Source organism: Athalia rosae, chromosome 1 (genome assembly GCF_917208135.1).
Source record: "Athalia rosae chromosome 1, iyAthRosa1.1, whole genome shotgun sequence".
Taxonomy (NCBI): Eukaryota; Metazoa; Arthropoda; class Insecta; order Hymenoptera; family Athaliidae; genus Athalia; species Athalia rosae.
This window is the reverse complement of record NC_064026.1, coordinates 22,734,820-22,755,543: the sequence shown is the minus strand read 5'-3', so window position 1 is coordinate 22,755,543 and position 20,724 is coordinate 22,734,820. Positions and strand designations below refer to the sequence as shown.

Genomic DNA, 20,724 nt, shown 5'->3' with positions numbered 1-20,724 from the left:
AAAGACCCGTCGATATTGACGAGAATAATTTCGGAGCGGAACGAAGAACACCGAAACTCGGTTCGCGCGGAGCAATGATTTCCGGAAGTGTGACTCGTGTGAGTTTGCAAGCGGAAACAGATGAGTGACGTCACGGTGGTAATCGGAAGTACGAAACGAGCAACCCTCGCAACGCGTGACATTATAGAAACAAACATGAGTCCCCCCCCCCCCCCCCCCCCTCCCGGATTCTGAAAGGGCTACCAAAACAACCCTTGGTGACGTTCGAATGTGCGTAGGTATATACGTGGTTCAGACAACCCCGAGCGCGTGCTCGCAAACGAACCAACGCGCTTCTAACGAACCTGTTATTTTAGGAATGCCACGCTAATGGAAGCACCTAGAATCGCTTCAAATACTACCAACTTCCATTGTGTCGTATACTAGCCTGTTTTCAAATGAATTTCTCTGTTAGTTTTTGCTCGCCGGTGGTACAGTTGGTGCAGGTATACACGGATGAATAAACGAACAAATAAATAGATAAATAAGTAAATATAACCCTTTGCTCGATGGTACAATTGACAGGGAATGAGGAGTGAACGAGTGCGTTCGCGAAATGTTTTCTCATAACTCACGGTTAATTGTAGAGAGGGTTTACAGCTCGGAAACTCTTTCCACCAATCATTGACTTACCTGTAACAACAGAAATGAAAACATAGAACGATTAGTAAACGAAATTCGATTTCCTCTCGCGGTAATAGTATAATGGATTTTTATAGTTTTCGGTCACGTGGAATAGCTGATAGAATGTAACGGGAAGAGAAAAAGAGGGAAAGAGGCTTCTCAGAGCTTTTGACCTCTTCTAAACCCGCGCGACACCAATAAGAGAAGTTAGTCTTAGGTATTTTCATTTTATTCTCTTCCCAAATCGCATTTTTATGCAAAGCAGAGTCTGGTCTATCTAAAAATCAATCTTGTAATGGGATCCTTTTAATCCGTATTAGGCCCATTGTCAAAAAAACCAGTCTTGGCTCGAGCTAAGTTAGGTGAGGTTTCGACTGGCGCGAGATAACCCCGTCGGTTGGTCGTTCGCTCGCCCGTTGTTGGGGTTCGTCTCGGTTTGACGATTGTTTTGAAAGGATTTTGTCAGCTGTGTACATATAAATAACTCCAACGCCAGTTTGTGAAGGGTGTATATTTTTGGCTGGAAGTCAAATTTTGAGTGCACGACAAATAATATACCCCTGCGTTTACGTGCATACATATGTATACGTGCGCGTCATAACTTTATTCTAAACAAAAATTTCTGGGCGTCGATAAAATACATATATGTATTATATGCGCAAAAAGTGACCCGATGTGCGGATCTAACAACCGCAAACATTGCATTGACACGGCGAAATTTATGTCAAATATAAATTATGCGCACTCGGTTCTCTTTTTTCCTCACAATTTCACGTTGCCCTTCGAATTCTGAATAAAAAAATCTCACGCCATTTTCAATTCGCACGCCACGCCGTTAAACTTCAGGAATTTCATCTCGTCATCCGCAGACTACAGTCCTCTGACTTCTGGGAAACGAAACGTACGTTGTTCGTATCCAGAATTAACATGATTCAAAAAATGAAAAGAAAATAATGAGATACGATGAAATAAGAGAAAATAAAATGAAATTGCCATCTCATAGATCAGAAACCGAATACGTCTGGACATTGAAAACAGAAGAAACAAAAACTACACCTATTTAGCGAAACGTGATCCAAGCAGCGTCAGCGTAGCAGCGTGGAAGCAACTTCGTCATTAACACTTGAAACGCGGTAATAAAGAAGCGGGGCGACTAACTCGAATATACTACGTGGTCCGCGAGGGACTCGGTCGGAGGGATGCTGTACGGCCGCATTCCTTCTTAAAAGCGTTTTGTCTAGCTGCCAAAAACAATAGCTCCGGGTCATTTCTCTCGCTGAATTTCTGAGCGCGTTCGGATATTGTAGAGCACGCTGCTGCACGCGGGAATTCCGGCAGGTATAATACGCATAAACCTATCAACTCCCCGTATATACGTATATACATATGTGTAACCTACACGTTTTCCCCGTCCCTCTGGTGAATCTAACTACGAATAGAGAAAAAGGAAAAAGGAAAGAAGAAAATGAAAAAAGAAGAGAGAGTGAAAAACAGAAAAAAGTCTTTAATCTCCTCTGCAGTCGGTTCTGTAAATTATATTTAAATAGCATTGTGTCCAAATCCGTGGTTCAAACTTGTTTCAACACTGGATTCACGCCGCTGCAACCTTAGCGCGAGCTGTTATTTTTATGGTAACAAAGGGCATTGTTCAACCAGATACCCAACTACCGCGATATGGAAAGCAAAGTCGTTTTTTCGTTCGCTTCTACGGTAAATCCAATGAGTTTAAACCGTAGAACCTATACCGTTGCCGCTTTTAACGTACAACTTGCCACACACGAAGGGACGCGTACATCCATATATAGCGATATGGGTAGGAGTACACGTATATTTGCATGTAAGCGGACGATGTAGTCGCACGATGCGAAAGCTCCGTTGCGGCGAAAAGGAGCTTGATGAAAAGCAGCGGCGAGTCGATAACGAAGTTGAAATTTTCATTTGCGCTCGCATCCCGTGAGTCGGTGGTGTACATACATAAGCGACGCTTAACTTGCAAAGTGTAGGGGAAAGTCGCGTCGTTGTTGTTTCCGTGGAAAACTAGACGTCGTTTCGTCCGGTGCGCGGTGATGCAACGTTAAGAAGAGAAAATAATTTCGCACACTTTTGACGCGAGGCAAATTCGAGCGTACGCCGAAGGAGCGAAAGAAGAGAAAAGAGAGAGGGAAGAAAGAGACGGGAGACTCGGAGGGAGATAATGTCGAGTCTAAAGTGTAGACAGAGTTCTCATTAGCAAATAAGTGTACACGAGATTCGAAACAGACGGGAGCTTTGTAGTTTCCGGTACTTTGAGCCGGAAAACACGACTGAGGTATATAAGGTAAAGTATCTCTTACGAGTTACGACTAGGAAGTGGGTGGGTATAGATTCTGCACCGCTGTAGAAGGGAATCTACGCGAGAGCTTATTAAAGTCGTAGTTAAGCTCCGCGAGGCAATTTGTGGTTGGAAAGGAATTATGGAAATTTTGCATTTCCAATTAATTCGAATAATGCGTCCTTTCGTTGAGCTCGTTTCCGCTTTACCCGCTAAAACGACCACCCTAAAGTAATAATAATAGACTCCGCGGCAGTTTCGACTTTCACGTCGGAAAATTCGAACAGATGCGGTTAGGGGCCAATTTTTCAGAGGTCATGCCGGTCAAATTAACATCTACCGTCTACCTTTGGCGGTCGATTCTTTTGTCGCGTCCGGACCACGTCTATCATATTCCGTACTCTATTTCTCACGTTACAAAAACGATCCCGAATCAATAGGATTTTACCGAGAACAGATGGGGCCGTAAATCGGGCGAATTTTGGAAAAATTTCCAACAGAAATTTTATCGCTCATCATCGGGCTACATTTTAACGAGTGTCAGTAGCCCTGAAATGGGTGGGATTGAAGGAAAAAAAAAAAAATATCAGAAAAAGCTGAACTAAATTACACGTTTCGTCGGACGTTAATGAAGTGTGCATGTGTATAATGTAGGACAGTTTCGCAGTACACACGAGATAGTTGAACGAAGGAAGGTGCCCTCCAACGGAGATAAGTAATTTAGATTACGGAGACCGGGGAGCGCGGGAACGCGGGAAATTGAAACTGAAATTGAAAGCGAAATAGACGTACCGACTCCCCGTGCTGCCGCTATGCCGGTGCAGCAACAACGCTAACGAGGAGTACGGTGAAAAAACAATATGGAAGAGAAAAGGGAAAAAGAAAAAATTGTATATACCCCGTTACCCCGGCAGTACAATCGCAAAGCCATACCATCCGCCCTGGAACTTTAGGAATTATGAGATCAAACGACGGAATCGTGAACGAGACGATAACCGTATATACCTATAGGTAGGTGGTACGTATAGCGCGCACGCTACATCTAGACGGCACTAATCGTAGATATTACTTTTTCTAACGCTTCTGCCGTTGAACAGAAGCTGCGGCATGGCGTAGGATATATGTATACGTATATGTATCGGACTTTTATACCAGCGAGTCACTGCAGCTGGTGAGTTTTCGAAACGAAAATAGTCGAGATCCGGCGAGATCTCCATTACCAAATTCCTGGGCGCACAAAACGGATAATTAGTGTCTTCGCTCGACCCACCTTCCCCTTTCTTCGCAACACGGGCCACCACTTACGCTCGTCTACGTCCAAGGTTTATACACCCCGCGTCTTCGTCGGCGTTCACATTCACCTATCCGTACGATGCATCGTGTTCTTATTACGAAGTTTATTTCGGTGTAAGTTAGCTTAAAGCGGCGCGGACGTCGTATAGTACAAAGCTCCATTCATACTCGGGTATACGGCCATCTACCGTAGAAGAAGAAGAAGATGATGATGATGATGATGATGATGATGACGGTGGCAACGTACCACGCGGATCTATACCTATATCTACACGCACACAAGAGTGTAAGACCAGAGATCAGAGAGGAGTCGACTGCGAGGAGACAAAAAGAGCGAGAGTTAGGAGTCGGGGGTACATCGTGAAGAAGAAGAAGAAGAAGAAGAAGAAGAGGACGAAGAAGATGAAAAAGAAGTAGAAACGGCGGAAGGTGCAGAGGAGACAGATGTGAGCAGCCACGGCTGTCACTCAGGCGTCAAGGGATCATCGTGCCCGGGGAAGACGTGAAGAGTCGAGGAAAAATTGAAGCGGAGTATCGCGCGGAGCAAAAGCAGAAGTTGAGGATATGGAGTGAGGTAAAACGGAGGAAGTACGCCGAGGGTGATGGGGGAAAAAAAAAAAAAACGTTCAGTAAAAATATCGGCTATCTCTACGGCAAAAGAGCTGCGCGGAGCAGAGCGGAATAAAAAACGTACTACGGGAGAGGGAAGAAAATAAAAGAAAAAAAGACGTAAGAAGAGCCGAGGAAGAAGGGGGATTAAATAGAGTATATCGTTCCGTGAAATTGATAAGTTCTACTTAGGGTAGCTTCGCTACTGGTGTAAGCCTCCAACTCCTCAGTTGACCTTCTGAGACCAGCTGTTCTTTATTTTTTTTCCGTAACGATCTCAAAAGAGCCGCGACCGATATATTTTTTAGCAATTACGATATGCGTAAATCATCGACTACTTTTTTTTCATCTCAATTCTTATTCTCACATTTATCCATTTATTTCTTCTTATTTTCGTCTATAGTCGCGTTTTTATTCACTCATTTATCCGTTTGTTTTTTTTTTTTTCTGCTTTATCTTCAATTTATTTGCGGAGCAAAAGCAGTTTCGGTCGCGTAGAACGGGGAGAGAATTTTAGGGATACAATGGGGTACTATATCCCGCATAAGTCGGATTGCTGCAGCAGGTTACGCCATTTGCATATCGATCACCGTTACATTTGTTGGCCAAATCCCTGGGCTACCTGCATTCGCCGTACGCCGAGTACGCAACGACTATCCGTTACCACCGCGCCAATAAGCCCGTCCTCGTTAATACCGCCGTACCCGGGATACCCGCCGCGTGCTTGCACAACGCACACATGATTTCCAGATCCCCCCCGGACTCGCGCGTATAATACGCGACTCACTACGTGTTCCGGCATTATTTTACCTTTCGTTAACTGCTCTGCGGTATTATAACAGATATATCTGAAAAATAGCCTAAGCTTCTGGCTCTCCTTCGTCCCAAACGACTGGCTCAGCGAGATTTTATACGTCAAGGTATTATACGTGTATAACGAGGAGCTTTGCAATCTCTGTACAATGGAAATTAGTTTTCGTGCATGTATCGAGTGGCTATTAGCGAATACCGTCATGCGATCATCGGAATTTCGGTTCCTCCGGCGAACAATGCCGAATTCCCGAACGTTTCGGTCGAGCGTTGGTGCAAGCTCTTTTTCCCCCCCCGAAGTATTTCGATTTTCTTTGCATACGGCGATAGCTGAAATAGTCCCTAAACCTTCCGAGTATCTCGGTAGGTAGGATACCCGTGTACGCGTACATACTTTTACACAAAAATGCGAAGGCGCGCGGCGGGGATTCGAGTCGGTATGAAGGGTCAGGATATATCGATGCGTCGTTTTATTAACACCTAGCCCAGCTTTACCGGAGTGCGAACGCCCGCGCCGGGTTGTTATTTTAATATTACTTTTTTTTTCTTCTTTTTTTTTTTTCTTTTTGTTTTTTTTTTCATTCATCTCACGACTCGGCGGCATAAATCAGTGTTAAACAGAGGTGTGAGTTGGGTCCGTACCGTTTCCCGGTAACGCTGACAGTTTCCTAGGCACACGGCGGAATGTTTTACCTTGTAATTTAAACCGTTAACGGGCGTGCTAATGAAAATCTTGCGATGGCACGCCGCCACGGGCACAGTCGCGCCGACGCCGAACCCTTTTTAGTTTCGCGTATAAATCGTCGAAGGGATACCACCGCCGCTGATCGCTCGTTTTTTCATCGGCGCACGCACGCTGTTGCAAATTGAAACAAACGTAGTGACCGAGAACGGGGGGAAAAAAAAAAAAAAGAAAACAACTCTCGACCACCTCGTTCTACAAGGTTTGTAGTTCTACGTCGTGTGTATCTAAAATGTAAATAAAGCCGAGAAAAGAACGTCCATTTCATAAACTCGGAATATGCGTATGAACGGATCGAACCCGAAGAGATGCAGGGTAGGTAATTGGCCGGTGCTGGGACGGAGAATCGGTACGAGTATCGATTAGCACCAGATATCATGAATAGTTGATGGTTTTTATTTATCCCGAACGAGTGTAGGTATAGTTGTGAGAACAAATTTATGAGCGCATGCATAATTCCCACGAGTATTATATCATGCCGAAACGTTATAGCTGCAAATTTTCAGTTATACGATTTCGGAATAACGTGGATGTGAGTATAATGGGTATAGGTATATCGCTGGAGAATAGCCGTCACATCTGTCCGGGTATATATGCACGGTGGCTCGCGCGTCAAAGGCCGAACGAAGGACAGGGTTCGCATATTAAATTCAATATCGCGATTTAATAATCCCCTGATTTTCTGATCGATTAGGTTCTCCGTTTTACGCTGGGCACCTCCCTTAAAGGGTGTAAAAATGTAAAAAATTTCGGTCACGGTTTAATATAGGGTGTCATATTTCAGGGACCAATGGTATACGTGTATAACGCGTACGTGTAAAAGACGGGGGAGGGATTCAAGGGTTGTAACGAATGTACACGAGCGAAAAGTATATGCGGGTCTAGGGCCGTTCCGCTTGTGAGGCCCTTCGTAGAAGGTGGATGTCTTTTTGTCTTGCAGGGAGTGCGTGAGAATAGATTGCCCCCGAGTATCCAATAAGAAGGAAACGTAGCGCGGGTATGCGACGTACGGATGGGCACACGTACGCGGCTACATTGATTTCGAAAGGGGATGTTCGCAGTCCGGCCGTCTGTCCGTTATAACGTCATCATAAATTTTCCGACATCGTTCAATTTCGCGCCAGAAAACAGAAAAAAAAACGAAAAAAAAAACAACATATTCGAACCCCGCAGAGCGCGTCGCTGGGATTTTCGACTATCTGAAAATCGAATACCGAGCGACGAGTTTTTAGAGTAGATTACAGTAACTCAGATTAATTGAAGTTTGTAGCCCATAACGTCTCAAATTATATCCTTTAATTTCCTAGATTTTAATCGGGCACGAATTTTCCGTCCACCCAAAGTCACGTGTCAATTAGCGAGGGAAATTAATAGGAGTAGTGGAAAAAAAACAGGGCTGAAAAAGAATCGCATTAGAAAATGACATCGAACGCCAAAAGCTGCAGAGTAGCACGTGTCAGAGTGTCGGAGGTGCGAAATAAAAATTTGAAATAAATTTCCTCGACCCTTTTATTTTTCGCCTCGTAGTTTTCGTTATTCATCTTTTCCCTCACCTCTCCCAGAGTTCGTCGAATCTCTCCGCTCCCTCCGCACCCTTGCGCAATCTGCGAATCACTAGCGAACGACCAACGTCCTCCGTGACTGCTACGTCGTCGACGTAAGCGACCAACCGAAAGAGAGACGAGAGAAGCGCTCGGCAACATGTGCCGCGTAAAAAATCCTAGGGCTCCTCTATTAGAAAACCTTCGACAATGGGGGTACAAGCGCGTACGGGTGGTGCCAAAAGAAAAAAAATTAAACGGGGTGCGACAGATGTACGTACCACGTGCCACTATGATTCCTAGACGCCCTAACTCCATGCCTACCCCTCTCGACACAATGTGCCCCGCGCCGTCGAACGAACCTACCGTAAAGGATGGAAAAAAAATTGAAAAAAAAAAAAAAACAAGATTCTAAATGGTCTAATTGGGCTAGTGGGGGTGGTAGGTGCGGGTGAGTAACGGTTGGCACCGAGGTCGCTGCAGGCCAGTGAAAGAAACCCATATGGACTCGGACCGTGATGCGTTTCTATTTCGCTTTATTCGCCGTTTGCGACTTGAATTGATTGTTTTTAATTATTCGTTAATTGAAATCTTTCTTCTAATCGCGCATGTTGGGTAGTTATGTTATCGCATCTTTGCGAATCTTTTTCTGCATCGTATTTCGGTGACCCGGAAGATTGAAAAATTCCGGTCGATTTGAGATGATTGTATACATATCTGGACAAAAAGAAGGAGAAACGAAAAGGTGGCGAACATGCCCGACTGTAATCAAGCGAAAGCGAGCCAGTGATTCTGTTCTGTGTGGCTCGACGTACATTTTAACGAAGATTAAACAGCAACTGCATCATACCCATTACAACTTATTTACTCCAATTTATCTTCATTTCCATCAGCTATCCGTCTCCTCGTTATGTCCATTCGTCCGGCACACATATAATAGCTGCTTACGTACCGAACGTACCGCAGTCGTAATCGTGTGTTTCGACGGGCCGTCCCGTACTTCATCCCTTCCGATTATACTCCCTGCGGTGTTGAATATGCATCGAGTCTCCTCTTTGATTCCGACTCTTGGTACACGACTATACGGCGGCCCTTTGTTTTTCATACAATCATCATTTCCAAGGATTTTGACGCTGTTCGAAAAAAAGCCAGAAAAAACCTGACGCTTTTTACGAACGTATATATTACACAGGTACGTACCTCGGTTGGAGAGCGGATAACGAACGCTGAGCGGTATTTAGCGGATGGGAAGACGGAGAAAAAAGAAGATAATATTTGAGAAGAGTGAATTTATAATCGGTTGAAGTAAAACCCTCGGGATCCGTTGCCAATTGTATCGGTGAAATCAAAATCCTAAATTCAAATATCGCACTTGAAATAATCGCGCCCTTTCCCGCACCCCGCACCCCGCCGCGCCGCGGTTCAAGGGTGCGTTGACGAGGTAGTAGAGAAGGAAGAAGGGTGCGAAGAGCGAAAAGGGAAGAAGGGAAAGGACGGGGCTGTTTGTTGGGTAAGAGCCTCGGGCAACAATGCGAACCCTCGCCCCAACCCGGCTTGGGTCACGCGGGTTCTCTGGCTCCCTTTCCCTAAAAATTATTCTAATGATTCCGAGGGGTTGATCAGCCTCCGGCTGTCTCTAAATAGCGGACGTTGTTGCCGTAAAAACATTTGTTTCAAATCGAGTAAAGTATTGAATTTGGGGATAATCCGATTCGCGGGAATATCTTGATTTTTATCAACGAGGGGTAATTTTACCTCGATAACCATAAGCCGTTCTTTTTTCTACTTTGAACACGTTCCAAGGAACGTCCATTAGAATTTCTTTCGCTATGAATATATGAGGATAAAATCTCGTAATTGATAACGCTTGATTTATTACAAGAGTAGAGAACAAAAAGAAAAAAAAAAAAAAGGGCTTCACATTCACCGCGAAGGAAATATTGATATAAGCGAAAGCAAAACCGTTCGCGTGTTTTGTTCCCGATGTATTATTTTTAATTGTGACGTCTACTTTGTAATTAAGAAAATCGATGCACAGTTCTCCGTCGGTAGAAGGTAACAGCTGTGAATCCGAAGGTACGAGTATAATTTCACCAACGCGTCATTTTCACCGTGATAACGGCGTCCCCGCTCTCTGCGAGCTCGAACCCATTGTAAAAATCCATCACTTCGAGTGTCTAATGACGCAGTTAATTGTTACCGAACAGCATAATTGGCTCACCGGTATAAGAAGCCCGGCAATGTCTTGCAATTAACCGACGATAAAATTTCCCAGGTTTGATATCAATTATAACGACCCACCGGATCCTGAACGTGGTTTACCGATAGTTATATTCATTGAAATTTGGAGGTATTTTTGATCGTTCAAATTTATATGACGTGATGCTGCGAGAACAGTTGCACGATGCGACTCGATTGTCGGTTCATTCGGTTTGTAAGAAACTCGCGTGGTTCGAAAACTAACAGGAAAGGAACCAACGCTTCAATTACTATTGGAATTAGTTTTGTATCTGAGAGAAAGCCTATTGATCTACACCGTGACCCGTGCGCGATCGATGAAGTCGCCGAATTGTTACTTGGGCGCATGGTACACCTATGTGAGCGAGGTACTGTTCTTGCGGGTATTATAAAAGGGCGGCTTTTATGGATTATTATGTAGAGGGTCGAGTCAGGTGACTGGCATTATTCTCTGAGGCCTAATCTGTAATCAGTAATACCGACGGTGTCACGCCACATATTGTAAAACTACTCCCTCGTAACCTGTGTCGCCCTGAAACCGCCTCTGCTGGTTTCAACTTTCGAGTGAGTGGCTTGTTGTTCCGAATAATAGCGGTGCGCCAGTAGAGACCATCCTCTACTCGCTGACTTCTTAGCTGGTCGCGATACAAATTGGATGGACAAGCGGACTAACTGGTAGGAGTAAGAATCGCGGTATCGCGTTCCGGCATCGCGTCGTACTCGCGTAAACTCAGCTATTCGGTAAAAAATATGATCGGGGAGTAGGCGAGAGCCGGAGATCACGTTATGATGCGCTACAGGGAAGTTCCGAGCGCGCCTTTTATCATTCGATCCTTTCGGTTAGCTTGCAGGGTATTTGTAAAACGGTGATACCTGAACCCGCGGTATGATTTTTTCGTCCTCCCGTAGTTTCCGCGTTCTCGAACGATTTTCGTTTGCTATAACCAGGTAAATACATGTAGCCGGGTTTGTTATCGGCTCGTTTCACCGTCCGAGCTCTCTTGGTCTCCCTGCGTCGTTGGCGAATCGATCGATCATACCCGCAGGGTTATTGATAAAGAGAGCTTTCGTGTTATCCGGTAACGGAGAAGCTCGGGACGAGTTATCTTCAATTTTCCAGGAATTATAAAATAGCTGTTTCGCAGAGCGAGAGAGAGAGAGAGAGAGTCGACGAAGGCTTGATTTCGTCTTCGCCCTTACCGTCGAACAACGCGCAATTTCGTTCTCGAAAACCGGGCGAAAGCTGCGGGCTCGTTATCGTTCGAGACTCTTCACGTGGTGAAAAATGAATGAAAAATGTACGCCCGAACAAATGTACCAAATGGTTCATCCATTTACCAGAGAGGACGACGATACGCGCTGCAGAGGCCACGACAGTGTGTAGTAGGTGGCAAGCGTATTGGAAATTTATCACTTTGCCCCTGGAAAGACCTCGTGAACTCTACCGTAGCAGCGAGTACGGGTAGAATCGGGACTCTTTACTCGGAGAACCGCCTATACAGGGAGCGTGTGCGCGGTTTTCTGTATCCCGGTGAAGTATTGCCGGGTCTTCGATTATCGCGTGTGATTTCTCACAGCCACCGCGATAGCCGGTTCGCCTCGCCGCGTTTCTTTCTTGGCTTTCCCCGAGCTGCTCTTGCAGCGGCGAAGTTCCGTCTGCGAAACAATGCGACATGCGAGACGTTGGATGCTCGATCACCTCGATTCACCTGGTTAGAGACTCCGATATTCCGAGCTCGACCCTCGCGTGAGAATCTCCCAAAGAAACCGATATAAAGACGCAGTTCGAGACGTACACGCGTGCACGATACAGGGCGAGCCGGTGGACGAAAGAAAAGGAAAACAAGAAGAAGAAGAAGAAGAGAAAAAATAAGGAAGGTGCGGATAGTGGAGACACGCGCGGTGAAAACTCACCGCCGAGTGAAAACGACCGCGGAGAGCTTGTCAACGGATGAAATAGAGAAATAGATGGAAAAAGGAAAAATAGAAATACGAAAATAAGGCGGGGTGGGTTTCAGTTACTCTTCCATATGCCCGGCGAAGGGAACACGTAGCGGGAGTCTTATACGGTTGCAGCAGGTTCGGTATCGGTCATCTATGCGCCATATTTCATGCCCTATCTCAACTGTGCCGGGAGCTACGCCTTTGCCAGTGCACTTTACTCCTTAGTTTAATCCTGGTCAGGGTAGCTGGAGTACGCAGTCTATCGCCTCATCCAGATGACTCTCCGATCGTGGTAGCAGCCGCGGCAACGGCAACGGTAGGAGCAGAAGCGGGAGCTTCGGAGGAATGCGACGAAGAAATCCCTAACGAGAATCTGAAAAATGATTTCACTGCCTCGGGTCGGTGCTCGAGTCTGGTTTTATACTTTTCGAGTCGGGTAGGAGCAGAGCGTCTATTTCAAGAGGGAAATGTGTCTCGCTATACTATATTATACAGTTGAACCTTTCTACATAGATGTATCATCTTTTAAATTTTTATTTCTAGTCGCTCGGCAAGTGGCTGAATAATTCGATTTATTTCCCTATCCCCATCACACTTCCGGTTCATTTTTTTTTTTTTTTTTTTGTTTTTGTGTTTTTTTTTTGGAGAAAAGAAAATCAGAAACAGACAAAGACAGAAATAGGGACTACGAGGCATTAGCTAAGAGCGTGTGGCAAAGGATTACGAAATCAGATCAAGCGAGAGTTAAACTTATAGGGTAAGGGGTCCGTTGAGCTGGTATAAAGAAACTTCAAAGCGTTTCCTATATCAAAAACACCTGCCACTGGAAACAAAATATTTCCCGACAGTCCCACGTATGTACCGTCGATGGTAGGGGACGGCGCTAGGGGCTTCCTGTAAATCAAATCTTCTCTAGAAATAAACTACCAGATTCTGGTCTTAACCTATGATATGGTGGTAGTCGCGTCTCGATATTTTCGAAAAAATAACAAGGAAAGAAGACACGATAATCCCTAGCGGTAACTGACATGTGTATCAAATTACTTTGCTGATGCGGTAAGTTGTCATCGCGTGTGCTTCCGAACGGCGTAAGACGCATGCGTTGTACCGATAAATTTGAACCGCTCATTTAAATTCCAAAGTTGTTGGAGAGGGATGGAGAAAAAACGGACGAATGGGGAGCAGGCTGTGAAGAATAAGGATCGGGAAAAGAGACACCCACGCACCTCTGTCCTCTGCAGCCGGGTACGAGAGAAAAAAACGTGAAAAATAAATATAAAATAAAGTTCCCGAATGATATACGCCAGCCAATTTGAGTATTTTTAGGACTCCGATGGGGGTCTCGGTGAGAACCTCCATAAGTCTATACAAATTTCCATTTTGCTCGAAGCTCGTTGCAAATTAAACGACGAACAAAGCGGGCCGCCGGGCTTATATAAATCGAAGTTGAGCCGTGTTTTGGAAAGAGATGCTCCTAAATTCTCTGTTTTATTAGTTGCCCTTCTTCCTACGCCCGCGAAACGTTCACGGGGTTATACGCGGATACCCATCCCGCGGGTGTCGGTGGTACCTTTTGTGACCGAGAAGAAAAATAATTAGGTGGATAGCGCAATTTTTCGCATGAGTAAAATGTGGATCCTTTTTCGTACCTTCGAGACTGTAGACGTGCATAATACGACGGAGTGAATTTACACGGTGGAGGCGGGAAAGCTTCCAAATGAGAGAAGCCTTACTCCACATAGCCGGTCGGCGTCTATATTTACGAAATAAACCCTTGGGGATTTCCCGATTCTCAGTGAGAGGAAAACCTCGCTATCTACGACAGGATCGTCACTTAAAATATTCCTTCCGTTTCATCAAACACTTACTCCGTACCCGCCCGTTGTGTCCTATCGCTTACTAAACAGGCCTTTATACCTCACCTCGTACTCGCGGCAAGGGAAGTAAAGCTTTGATCGGACGGCGACACGTCGGACCGTAAAAGGTAACCGGCCGGTTAGGGAGACATCAATTATCATAGCATCTCTATTAAGTAGAGGCTTTCTAGATCCGCAGATAAAGCATTAAACCAGAGGAGGAAATCCTCGAGAGAATTGAGAGAACTTCTTACGTTGTCCAGGTGCGGCAGCGTACGCTTTGCTCGTGCACACAGGTGACGTATTTATCTCTTTGGGACTAACGAACGGAAACGTGATTTTTTTGTGCCCGCTTTTATTGTAGAACGGCGTTTGTTGTTGGGTAACGGGGTCGAGCCGAACGAGCTAGAATCTGATTTTTCAACGGCAGTGTCGAAAATTATCACCAAGACGAATACAAATTTGACGAAATTAGCGAGCTCCGCGAAGATAAGATGATTCGATTCTGTAAGCCTAGAGCTATTTCTGACTCGGGGAATATTCAATCCGGTAAATTACGTATTAAAGCGACGCTTACCTTACGGCAGGCTAGATTGCAGGTTATAAGGGAGATATAAGGAAAGTGGAAAAGCGGAGAGCCGAGATAGGTATGAGAGGACCAAAAGTGCTCCTATCAAAAGTGAGGCTTCGCCTTACCAATAACAGAACCCAACCTGACCTGACCCAGCTCTATCAAGCAAATTGAGCCTCATATATTTCCCATAAAACGTGAAACTCTTTGAAGAAGGATAATCCCCCACAGGCATTCACTGATGATATTAAATCCTACGACAGATCTAAATTCTTCATAAATCTCAAGAGCGACAAAAGAACACATGGCTTTAGAATTCAATTTCGGAAGAGTCAGTATTTCACCGATTCGGACAGTCTTCTCGCGGATCATCTTCGACCAAAATTAAGTTTCTCATCCGGAAATCATCGACGATTCTTGGCCGAGAATAAACTCTATGTCCCGACCGTTTGGGAGAACTTGATGCCGCGGTAACGCTGTCGCTGTTCTCCCAACCGAGACGAGAACTTACCTTACGAATTACACTACGAGACCGTTACCATTCAACAGAGATCGAAGGCTAGCCTAATTTTCCGCAATCCTGAGCACGTAATCTTAATTAGAGCTAGCCGCAGGATTCTCCGGTCGGTTTTCTTGACCCCGTATTTCTGAACCGTGTCCTCCCTCGTCGGCGTAGTTCGTCCCTTATAATATAACTCATTAGTTGATGGACCTTTGTAGCAGAAACGGTTTTACCTCACCTCGCGAAGGGGGATCGGGACGGTATATACGAAACAAAAGCGAAATATACAGGCGCTGAGCCGCGTTTCAAGTTATTAGCTAATGGAGGTGAAATTCGCTTCCTTTACCGAGTCTAGCGGGCACAGGTTTCCATACCCTCCGACGAAATTCCCGAATCACCAGCCGCGAGAGAAACCAGCGATGCTTCAACACCGTGCCACACGGAATAACGGACAGCTTTTCGCGACGTTCAATATCTGTAATCAACTCTCGCACCGCCAAGATATATTCGAGTAAAAACCAAGCGTCTGATTAAATGATTACACTACCCCGATTCGGGATTATCATTACCGCGAGCAAGAAACGAGTTTCGAAAATATAATTTCACTTTCGTGCGTATCGATTAAAAATGTACGCCCTACGGTATCCTAGACCTGTCAGCGCGGTTAAATATGACCTATCCTAATAAAAACGCAAATCATCGGACCGACGTGACGTGCTTCTTTCGACCGAAATATCGTTCCTACAGACGCTGAGGCGCTCATGTACTGCGGTATAGCGATCGCATGCGAGGTCATTTTAAGTTATCCGTGATCACATGTCGTTAATCCATAATCGATCGATCGATTGACGTTGATTAGAGGCTCGGACACCGTATTTTACAAATCCTTCCTTTTTTTCCTGCACCTAAAAAGACTTGGAGGTATCGTATGGCCGCGAGCAATCAAAATCCATTTGGAAAATGTTCTCGGTGTACTGTTTCCGTGATAATTTCAGGTCATCCAAGCATCGCGCAGTTTGTTTTTACCGAACGCTACTCCGCGACACGTAAATCACGACGAATGAAAATTTCAATTTCGAAACACTACCGGCTATTAAATCCTCCTGTTGCCCGCGTACGGCATCGGACAAACGAGTCAAGTACCATTCCGGATTTTCGTCCACGTGTCCGGTACGCGGGCGTTTGCCACGAAGTCGGAGTCGAACTTGAAAGTATATTATAATGCGTGGCTTACTGTTTTAATGGGGCCGTATGTAGAGTAGGTGGCCGCTCCTATTGTCTTTAACTCACCTGAGAACGTTAGGGTAAGTCGGGGCGGACAGGCGTGCCACACCGGTCGGAGACAACGCCATTGTTTCTAAACAGGACCTTCTTTCTGTTCTTACGACGACCTAACATGGCTTGTGGCTTTATTTGAATTCTTTTTATTTTTATTTTTTATTTTTTCTTTTTTTTTCTTTTGCAAAGAGCTTGTAACCGCATCCACCGCGTACCGCGTCACAGGATGCAACGAGCTACTTGCCTTCGCATATTTCGCCGTGAGTATAAAGTGTAAGGAATTCGATACCGTTGCCAGAAAATCTGACGAGTTTTGGGCACACTTCGATCTTCCAATATTTCAATGATACCGCAACGAAAATCTTACTCGGTAGAATTTCAATAATTTCTTCCCACTGCCCGTGCCTTCGAGTAGCGAATTTCGAAATATGCCGCTTTGAAAGTCTATCTTATCTCGAGGCGTTGACAGTTAGGAGTATAACGTAGCACGTAGATATCGTGTGTCTTGTAAGACAAGCGTAAGGTATTATACCTGAAATATATGTCTACGCTCCGAACTTGGTAACTTAAGATACGTACTCCGCCGGCACACGTTCGCTGCGGATATATATTATAGGTAGGTGTACGTAACCGTACGAACACTACATGTAATACAAGTAGCCCACTGCTCGCTAGCGCCGAAGCTTCTGGAGTACTTTGGCCCGAAGGTCACCAACCTTCACGATCGTCTAGCGTCAAATTTCCGTACGAATGTACACGGCATGTACCAACGGAAAGCCCGTAATCGAGAGAATCATCGAGCTGATTTTGAAATAAAATCTCTTTTGCGGATGAATTTTGTTTTTTTCTCCATCCGAACGTCACTGATTCTCTTCAACGAAGGTGATGGAAAGAGCAAAATTTTCACCTGCGAACGGTTGCGTTGCGACGAAACTCGCGTACCTCCTAACAGCCGGATTTCCGAGTGAGTCAACTCTCCCTCGTATCGCGTTAAGGCCGGGCTAAATTTTGGAGTTTGTTTGTTTGATCAGCTGAGTCCAAAGGTCCTTGTTAGAGGTGAGAGGAGAGTATCATGAATCAGAATTATTTTCACTCTCATTCCGCCCTGAAGGGACCTTGTGCATACATAGCGGAAAACACGACGGTCTCCGACCCGGGCAAATGGCATTAATGCAATATTCGGGTGAAATTACTGACCATGTATAATGTGCCGACAAAGTTTCGGTCAACTTTAACGCAAAGAAAACTTTGAAACGTATAATTTTCACCTCGTGCAACTTTTAACAATTGTCCCAGGCAAATGAGTCGTCAGCGTATAAACAAAGTTAGAACAACCGACGTATAGTTCGTGTTTGTAGTAAAATGATAAGCGTTGATTTTATGGAAGCGTTACCGGTCGCTGCGGCGTAACAACGATATACTTATCCATAGTTCGGGTGGGTCGACATTCAGAACTATTGCTTTAACTTGTACGCGATCTCGGGTGATTTATAGGCCAGTCGGTATCTACGGTACGCATGAATATCGCTGATAGGTAGAGATAGCCGATTGTTTCGTTATTATTGTCACTAGATCACTGAGGACTATCGACAGATTTATCACCGTCGTAATTAAAACTGTGCCCATAATTTACCCCGAGTATTTTCTTTGCCCTACGCGCGGCCGGTCGAGTATTTACCTCTGATTATTCCTTCGCTCTATACCGTACGGGTTTGAGAGGAACAAAGGAGCTCCGAGTAGAAATCTCGGCAATGACAAGCTAATTTATTATACACGAAGACGAAGAGGATTTACTCGTTGCAGGTTATATTGTTTTGTGTGTTTCAAATGTAGACCAAATATTTTAGTTGCAAAACGCGTGTTTAAGTTCATCGCGAGTGGCGGCAGACTCCCTGGTCTCCTACACACCTATAGTTGTGTACAAAGCTTCCTTATCAAACTTTCGTCATTCTGAGAAAGTCGAATGAAGATTTAGTAATTCCCTCTGTGCTTTCATCATCCCTCGTTCTCTCCGTACTCTTTATCTTCTCCGAATAATACCGACCGTCTTCCGTTTGACTTCACCCATACTGCTTTGACGAATAAAGAAATGTCCAACGCTCTTCGTTAACCGAGCGATTCGTCGGTGGGTAAAAGTAAAGATACATAAAATATCGAGAAATACCTCGACCGAAAGGAAAGGAGTGTACAGATATCTCGAAGGACGCTATCTAGTTCCGTAGGTTGATATCGCCACGCTTGCGATCGTCGGTAGCCGCGGGACTCGCGCGGTGAAGGTGTGAGGTGGTAACGAGAATGAAAGAGCTGCGAGAAAAACCTAGGCTAAAAATAGACGCGAACGAGATAGAGAAAAAAAGGATTGTTACAAAAATTGGAAAAAAACTGAGAAAAAGTAGGCGATAAATTATTGCCTATACGCTTAAAATATGTTGCGGCACGGTGAGCGCAAGATAGCGAAGCGAGGCCACGCCTAGACGAGAAACAGTTCAAACTCGCGCCATCACCTATGCGGTTCGCGGTACTTCAATACAGCAGGGCTAAAGTGGCACTTCCTACATCGGGGTCGCGTGGGCAAAGATGGCACAGCGCTGAAACAAAGTGCGACGTCGCACCACCGCGAAACAAAGGGGCAAAGTCACGTGCAGAGTCGTGGATCCCTTACCGCGCCTCGTATCTTAAAAATTCATTCGTTTAATTTTATCGCCGACACTATTATCCTTGGTGTGTTTTTGGTTGGATTTTTTTTTTGTTTTCCAGTTATCCATCGGACGGTGTCAGGAATTTTCGGTTCTTCCGAATGAAAAATCTGTGTGAACTAGGACGAGTGGTGGGTGAAAATAAATCTCGAACTAATAACAACGACGATAACAATCGTTCGAATGTGTGTCGGGGTACGGTTTGTCCAGCGGTTTGTTTCGTGTCACTGGCTATACGTACGTACGTACGTTCGTGCGACTCGGTTTTAACCCAACGGATAAGATAGCGAAGGTGTGCTGGAATTATACCCTTTTGATAAGTAAGTCAGGGAATTGTAAACAAGCCGGTTAACCGACCGTCCGCTATACTATTCCTCCCTATCATATCGTAATTAATGCTAATTACCCTAGCCAGCTTTTACGCGAGAATTATGCGAGTTTCTGATACCGAGACAATTCGTTTGTTTTACCGGCAATTAGAGTCCGTTCAAACATATATCCACGAGAAGTCTAATCTAACTCCGCTTCGGGGGTCGCTGTAGAGCCGATCATACGTTTGTACGAACTCTTCGAGGGATCGGAATTTTCTCGATTCTCACACGCTGTAGATGGATCGGTGTACGCGACCACGTGATAACAGTGTTTCTCTTTCCGGGGTTTTTTAAAGTCGATGCGATTGTCCTTCGGATCCGCTGCGCTCGGCTGCGTATACGCGTTTTCGAAGCTACCCCGCAGTTGGCGATCGTTAAGGCAACGGTCTCGCGGAGAGCGCCCAGTTGGTAGACAGAGTTTCGCTTTATTATGGCGAGTTAGGCGCCGCAAATGTCGTAATTACATACTAAAGTAAACATACCCTGTAAATTAACCTAACCATATACGGCATCCTCTGAATCGTTTCTATGACGGGGGTGCAGAACGAGCTAATATTAATCAAGTCGCGACCGTTAATTTTGTTACACTATACATATAACGGCACGCACTTCGCTCTACAGCGGATGCTGCTGTGCGGTTAGACAGCGTAGGTAACGCAGAGCTAATACCTGCGGAATCGCACGACTGAAACGATTCACATCTGGTTCGGTGCATCGAATCTCACCCGGGTCGATTATGCGGATATCGTACCGATCAAGTTTCGCGATGATCGTAACGGCGATCGCACTGAAAATGATTTTCTTACCTGCAACGGTGAGCGTGGCGTTCCTGCTGGTGACACTTCCGGCTTGATTTTTAGCAACACACCAATAGACACCTCCGTCCTGTTCCTTTTTCCCGTGCATCACTTTCAGGAAGAATAGCGAACCAGCGGGCAGCAAAACCCTATGGGATTTCGCGTCACCGGGGGAAGTCCTGACGGGTTCACCATCTTTGAACCATTCGATCGTAGGTTCCGGTTTACCCTCTGCCTTGCAATTTAGGGTGACCGGCTCATGTTTTGCCACTATTATGTCAGACGGATGCTCCGTTATACGAGGCGATCGATATTGCGCTGAAACAGAAGGAAATAGGCTTCGGTTAGAGGGTTGTTTCGTTGACGCGAATACAACAAATACGTTGGATGTACGTACGTACACAAATGGGATTTCAGCAGACGTAATTAGTCGCGTCCGTACGGACGGATTGAATCGCGCGTGAATTACCTAGGCGACCAACACGCACGGAGATCTCGACTC

At 45.3% G+C, this 20,724-nt stretch overlaps 1 protein-coding gene across 1 annotated transcript in view; it reads right to left on the bottom strand.

The window, feature by feature from the left end:
* Positions 1-20,724, bottom strand: part of LOC105691399 (roundabout homolog 2-like) — a 210,167-nt gene that overhangs the window by 91,677 nt on the left and 97,766 nt on the right. Inside the window, exon 2 of the mRNA XM_048650743.1 lies at positions 20,232-20,540. Coding sequence (XP_048506700.1) covers positions 20,232-20,540 — 309 coding nt within the window. The remainder of the gene's footprint in view (positions 1-20,231; positions 20,541-20,724) is intronic.